At 29.5% G+C, this 7,833-nt stretch overlaps 1 protein-coding gene across 1 annotated transcript in view; it reads left to right on the forward strand.

Moving 5' to 3' along the window:
* Positions 1–2,792: 2,792 nt before the first annotated feature.
* Positions 2,793–7,833, forward strand: part of LOC133656451 (peripheral myelin protein 22-like) — a 24,058-nt gene continuing 19,017 nt past the window's right edge. Inside the window, exons 1-2 of the mRNA XM_062057531.1 lie at positions 2,793–2,870; positions 2,960–3,035. Of these exons, the coding sequence (XP_061913515.1) occupies positions 2,793–2,870; positions 2,960–3,035 (154 nt within the window). The remainder of the gene's footprint in view (positions 2,871–2,959; positions 3,036–7,833) is intronic.

Below are 7,833 nucleotides of genomic sequence, written 5' to 3' on the forward strand. Positions count from 1 at the left end.
TCCTGAATAAAAAAGAAAGTAAAACAATATAAAAACCGTTACATAGAAACTAGTAATGAATGAAAATGAGTAAAATTAAGTGTTAAAGGTTAGTCTATTAGTGGAGCAGCAGCTACGCACAATCATGTGTGCTTACGGACTGTATCCCTTGCAGACCTGTATTGATATATAATGTAGGAAGCAGAATATTGATAACAGAAAAACATGGGGGGAGGGAGGTTTTTTGGGTTGGTGCACTAATTGTAAGTGTATTTTGTGTTTTTTTATGTTGATTAATAAAAAAAAACAAAAAAACAAAAAAAAAAACAAAAAAAGGTACAGATAAAAAAAAAAACGATACCGATAATTTCCGATATTACATTTTAACGCATTTATCGGCAGGCCGATATTATCGGACATCCCTAACTTCAAGTTATTACAGTATGTCTCTATGTACATATTTATTTATTATATTGTTATTAATTTTGGCCAATAAGGGGGCGCATTTCAATGTCTTACACACACTTGTTATTTCATATGTTGACCAGAGGGGAGCGCTTTTAAAAGCGACACACAGTCAATGTGAAAAATCCCTCCTTTTTGGGCACCAAATTCCAATTGAGCTAAGATTTGCAAGAAAAGAACAAAGTTTCTCAGTGTGAACGTTAAATATCTTGTCTTTGCAGTCTATTCAATTGAATATAGTTGAAAAGGATTTGTTGTATTCTCTTTTTATTTACCTTTTACACAACGTGGCAAGTCAAAACTTTTACAAGAAAAACTGAACATGTGTGCAATATTATGATAAAAGTTGGAATTTTACTCAATCAACAGTCGGCAATTTTACAGAAGAAGCTTAACATTTTGGCAATTTTATGAAAAGAGTCGTGATTTTACTCGACAAAAGTCACAATTTTAGAAGAAAACTTTCAAATGTGGCAATATTATAATAATAGTCGGAATTTTGCTTGCCAAAAATGTCACTATTTTACAAGAACAACCAAAAAATTGGCAATATTGTGATAAAAGTCAGAATTTTATATGACAAATGTCGCCATTTTGCATTGAAAAGTAATAATTTTACTAGGGATGTCCGATAATATCGGAAGTTATCGGTATCGGTTTTTTTATTATCTGTATCGTTTTTTTTTGTTTTTTTTTATTAAATCAACATAAATGCGTTAAAATGTAATATCGGAAATTATCCGTATCGTTTTTTTTTATTATCTGTATCGTTTTTAATTTTTAATTTTTTTTAATTTTCATTAAATCCACATAAAAAACACAAGATACACTTACAATTAGTGCACCAACCCAAAAAACCTCCTCCCCCATTTCTTTCTGTTATCAATATTCTGCTTCCTACATTATATATCAATATATATCATACAGTCTGCAAGGGATACAGTCCGTAAGCACACATGATTGTGCGTGCTGCTGCTCCACTAATAGTACTAACCTTTAACACTTCATTTTACTAATTTTCCTTAATTACTAGTTTTTATGTAACTGTTTTTATATTGTTTTACTTTCTTTTTTATTCAAGAAAATGTTTTTAATTTAGTTATCTTATTTTATTATTATTTTTTTAAAAAGTACCTTATCTTCACCATACATGGTTGTCCAAATTAGGCGTAATAATGTGTTAATTCCACGACTCCATATATCGGTTGATATCGGTATCGGTTGATATCGGTATCGTTGATATCGGTATCGGTATTAAAGAGTTGGACAATATCGGAATATCGGATATCGGCAAAAAGCCATTATTTTTTTTAAAATAAAAAAATAAAAAAAATAAAAACGATACAGATAAAAAAAAACCCTGATACCGATAATTTCCGATATTACATTTTAACGCATTTATCAGCATCCCTAACTTCAAGTTATTACAGTATGTCTCTATGTACATATTTATTTATTTATTGTTATTAATTTTGGCCAAAGGGGGCGCATTTCAATGTCTTACACACACTTGTTATTTCATATGTTGACCAGAGGGGGAGCACTTTTTAAAAGCGACACACAGTTGTCCCAATTTGTCCAAATAGGCATAATAATAATGTGTTAATTCCACGACTGCATATATCGGTTGATATCGGTATCGGTTGATATCGGTATCGGTAATTAAAGAGTTTGAAAAAAAGGCATTATCAGACATCCTAGTAAATACACATCTTTATATATCTAGAAAGGCTGGTCCTAAAGAGGGAGGCATTTTTCTCCGGTCTCAAGTAGGTGACAAATACAAGCATGTGTGTGTGTGTGTGTGTGTGTGTGTGTGTGTGTGTGTGTGTGTGTGTGTGTGTGTGTGTGTGTGTGTGTGTGTGTGTGTGTGTGTGACGCAGCTGGGCGTTGTTCTCCCATAATGAGACACTTTATAACAGGCCCGCCAGCCGCGCAGCCTCAATGTGCTGACAGGGACGGCGAGGACAACAACAGGCACATTCGGACCACTCTCTTCCACGTCTGGCTTTTTTTCTTTCCTTTTCTCCTCTTTTGCCTGCGAGAACAACAAACAACAACAACAACACACACACACACACACACACACTCTCTCTCTCTCTCGCTCCATGTAAGTCTGCACAACTTCTTCCATTTTTGTGACTTTGGTCAGCTTGTTGCTGCTTTTTGCTGGTGTGTGTGTGTGTGTGTGTGTGTGTGTGTGTGTCCGACACGCTGCTGCTGCTGCTGCTGCTGCTAGCCAGTGACACACCCATGTCCCACACCACACACACACACACACACACACACACACACACACACACACACACACACACTGAGTGTCTCTCGCTTTGCTCCAGCCTGCAAAGATGCTGCTGCTCCTCCTGGCCATCGTCCTCCTCCACATCATCGCTCTGGTCCTCCTCTTCGTCTCCACCATAGTCAGCGTGAGTCCCCCCCCCGCAAGTCTCTTTTTATATAGCACTGTTTTTTTTTTTTAAAGTCTGATTCGGTCCCCAGGTGTGGACCTCGGTGACATCGGGACTCGGACCTGTGGTCCAACTGCACCACCATCAATGGAGGCTACCGCTGCGACCCCGCCTCCAGCGGAGGTGAGCGCGGCGGCGATGCGGACATGTTGTGCGGGATGACTTGCCGATTGCGAGGGCGTGTCGCCGCCCCCCCCCTCTCTGGCGCCATCTAGGGGAGGGAATGTGTGGCGGTTGTATAAATAGTGATGTCCATATCGAGGCCCTGCGTGTATGCGGCGTAGTGACCCGGCTTTTAGGCGTGTGTGTGTGTGTGTGTGTGTGTGTGTGTGGGTGGGGTGGGCGGCGTTGGAGTATTTCAAGTACTCCATCCATGCAGCGATGAGTGGACCCCACCCCCGTCTTAGCTTGCAGGACAATTTAGGAGCAGCAGCTGCTTGTCTTTACCAGATTTATTTAGCGCGCGAGAAGAGTCGCATAACTTTCAGGACGTGTTGCACGTGTGTGTGTGTGTGTGTGTGTGTGTGTGTGTGTGTGTGTGTGTGTGTGTGTGTGGGGTTTTTTGTTTTGTTTTTTTCCCCCCCTGATGCTAGGTGATGTCAGCCGCCCAGAATGTTCACTTTTGAGGCACCGGGTGTTGATTCAAGCAGGCGTGTGTGTGTGTGTGTGTGTGTGTGTGTGTGTGTGTGGAGGGGTCACGTGCTGGGAGGGGCGGGGCCTTTAGGGGCGCTAAAAAGGGGCGGGTGTCTGTCGCCAAACAGGAAGTTATGCTGAGCAATCAAGTTTAAAGGTTTAGTTTTTGTTTTTTTGTGTTTAACCTTTAGGACCCGAGGGGAGCAAATTGTGTTGGTTTCAGTAAAGGCTGACAAAAATAACCGGTTAAAAACAAAAAAAAAAGTCATTAATCATGTATATTTGCAGATTAATCACACAATTTATTGAGATTTTTTTAAATTTAATTTTTATTTGATGTAACAGAGCTTTTTAGGTGTAAAGTACACCTTTTTTAAGTATATATATATATATATATATATATATATATATATATATAATATATATATATATATAATATATATAAATATATATATATAGATATATAGTATATATATTAGTCCCAATTGTATTTATTTTTTATGCTAAATTGTATAAAATATGTATGTATTTTTATTTTTTTTAACAATTTAGGCACCTGAGGAGAGCAAATTGTGTTTGTTTCAATAAGGGCTGTCAAAAATAACCAGTTAAAAAATATATGTATATTGCATTAATCATGTATACGTGCAGATTAATAACGCAACTTATTGAGATGTATGTATATTTTTTTCGTGTAATTACATTATTATTTAATGTAAGAGAACTTTTTAGGTATAAAGTAAAACATTTTTAAGTATACATATTTTTGTAATATATATTTTTAGAACCATTTTTTATGCTAAATTTGAATAAAACAGGGTCAGTATTTTTATTTGTATTTTTTTAACAATTTAGGCACCTGAGGAGAGCAAATTGTGTTGGTTTCAATAAGTGCTGTCAAAAATAACCGGTTAAAAACAAAAAAAATGGCATTAATCATGTATATTTGCAGATTAATCACGCAATTTATTGAGATTTTTTTAAATGTCATTTTTATTTGACGTAAGAGAGCTTTTTTAGGTGTAAAGTACACCTTTTTTAAGTATATATATATATATATATATATATATATATATATATATATATATATATATATATATATATATATATATATATATATATATATATATATATATATATATATATTATATATATATATATTAGTCCCAATTGTATTTATTTTTTATGCTAAATTGTATAAAATATGTATGTATTTTTTTTTTTTTTTTTTTTTTTTAAACAATTTAGGGACCTGAAGAGAGCAAATTGTGTTGGTTTAAATAAGGGCTGTCAAAAATAACCGGTTTAAAAAAAAAAAAAAAGGCATTAATCATGTATATTTGCAGATTAATCACGCAATTTATTGAGATTTTTTTAAATGTCATTTTTATTTGATGTAACAGAGCTTTTTTAGGTGTAAAGTACACCTTTTTTAAGTATATATATATATATATATAATATATATATATATATAATATATATATATATATATATATATATATATATATATATATATATATATATATATATATATTTTTTAAATATATATATTTGTCCCAATTGTATTTATTTTTTATGCTAAATTGTATAAAATATGTATGTATTTTTATTTATTTATTTTTAACAATTTAGGCACCTGAGGAGAGCAAATTGTGTTTGTTTCAATAAGTGCTGTCAAAAATAACCAGTTAAAATATATATATATATATATATATATTGCATTAATCATGTATACGTGCAGATTAATCATGCAATTTATTGAGATATGTTTTCTTTTTTTTCGTGTAATTACATTATTATTTAATGTAAGAGAACTTTTTAGGTATAAAGTACATTTTTTTTAAGTATACATATTTTGTAATATATATTTTTAGAACCATTTTTTATGCTAAATTTGAATAAAACAGGGTCAGTATTTTTATTTGTATTTTTTTTTTTTTTAACAATTTAGGCACCTGAGGAGAGCAAATTGTGTTGGTTTCAATAAGGGCTGTCAAAAATAACCGGTTAAAAACAAAAAAATGGCATTAATTATGTATATTTGCAGATTAATCACGCAATTTATTGAGATTTTTTTAAAATGTAATCATTATTTGATGTAAGAGAGCTTTTTTAGGTGTAAAGTACACCTTTTTTAAGTATATATATATATATATATATATATATATATATATATATATATATATATATATATATATATATATATATATATATATATATATATATATATATATATATATATATATATATATATATATATATATATATATATATTTATATATATTAGTCCCAATTGTATTTATTTTTTATGCTAAATTGTATAAAATATGTATGTATTTTTATTTATTTATTTATTTATTTTTAACAATTTAGGCACCTGAGGAGAGCAAATTGTGTTCGTTTCAATAAGTGCTGTCAAAAATAACCTGTTAAAAATATATGTATATATTGCATTAATCATGTATACGTGCAGATTAATCACGCAATTTATTGAGATTTTTTTTTTTTTTTTTCGTGTAATTACATTATTATTTAATGTTAGAGAACTTTTTAGGTATAAAGTACATTTTTTTTAAGTATACATATTTTGTAATATATATTTTTAGAACCATTTTTTATGCTAAATTTGAATAAAACAGGGTCAGTATTTTTATTTTTATTTTTTATTTTTTTAAACAATTTAGGCACCTGAGTGGAGCAAATTGTATTTGTTTCAATAAGGGCTGTCAAAAATAACCGGTTAAAGAAAAAAAAACTGTCATTAATCATGTATATTTTCAGATTAATCACGCAATTTATTGAGATTTTTTTAAATGTCATTTTTATTTGATGTAAGAGAGCTTTTTTAGGTGTAAAGTACACCTTTTTTAAGTATTTATATATATATATATATATATATATATATATATATATATATATATATATATATATATATATATATATATATATATATATATATATATATATATATATATATATATATATATACCTTTAGGGGGCGCTAAAAAGGGGCGGGTGTCTGTCGCCAAACAGGAAGTTATGCTGGGCAATCAAGTTTAAAGGTTTAGTTTTTGTTTTTTTGTGTTTAACCCTTTAGGGACCCGAGGGGAGCAAATTGTGTTGGTTTCAATAAGGGCTGTCAAAAATAACCGGTTAAAAACAAAAAAATGGCATTAATCATGTATATTTGCAGATTAATCACACAATTTATTGAGATTTTTTTTAATGTATTTTTTATTTGATGTAAGAGAGCTTTTTTAGGTGTAAAGTACACCTTTTTAAAGTATATATATATATATATATATATATATATATATATATATATATATATATATATATATATATATATATATATATATATATATATATATATATATATATATATATATATATATATATATATATTAGTCCCAATTGTATTTATTTTTTATGCTAAATTGTATAAAATATGTATGTATTTTTATTTATTTATTTATTTTTAACAATTTAGGCACCCGAGGAGAGCAAATTGTGTTTGTTTCAATAAGTGCTGTCAAAAATAACCAGTTAAAAAAATATATATATATTGCATTAATCATGTATACGTGCAGATTAATTACGCAACTTATTGAGATATATATATATATTTTTCGTGTAATTACATTATTATTCAATGTAAGAGAACTTTTTAGGTATAAAGTAAAAAAATTTTTAAGTATACATATTTTGTAATATATATTTTTAGAACCATTTTTTATGCTAAATTTGAATAAAACAGGGTCAGTATTTAAATTTTTTTTTTTTTTTTAACAATTTAGGCACCTGAGTGGAGCAAATTGTATTTGTTTCAATAAGGGCTGTCAAATAGAACCGGTTGAAAACAAAAAAAATGGCATTAATCATGTATATTTGCAGATTAATCACGCAATTTATTGAGATTCTTTAAAATGTAATTATTATTTGATGAAAGAGAGCTTTTTTAGGTGTAAAGTACACCTTTTTTAAGTATATATATATATATATATATATATATATATATATATATATATATATATATATATATATATATATATATATATATATATATATATATATATATATATATATATATATATATATTAGTCCCAATTGTATTTATTTTTTATGCTAAATTGTATAAAACAGGGTCAATATTTTTATCTATTATTATTTTTTAGGCACCTGAGGGGAGAAAATTGTGTTTGTTTCAATAAGTGCTGTCAAAAATAACCAGTTAAAAATATATATATATTGCATTAATCATGCATACGTGCAGATTAATCACGCAATT

Source organism: Entelurus aequoreus, linkage group LG08 (assembly GCF_033978785.1).
Source record: "Entelurus aequoreus isolate RoL-2023_Sb linkage group LG08, RoL_Eaeq_v1.1, whole genome shotgun sequence".
In the NCBI taxonomy this organism is placed as follows: domain Eukaryota; kingdom Metazoa; phylum Chordata; class Actinopteri; order Syngnathiformes; family Syngnathidae; genus Entelurus; species Entelurus aequoreus.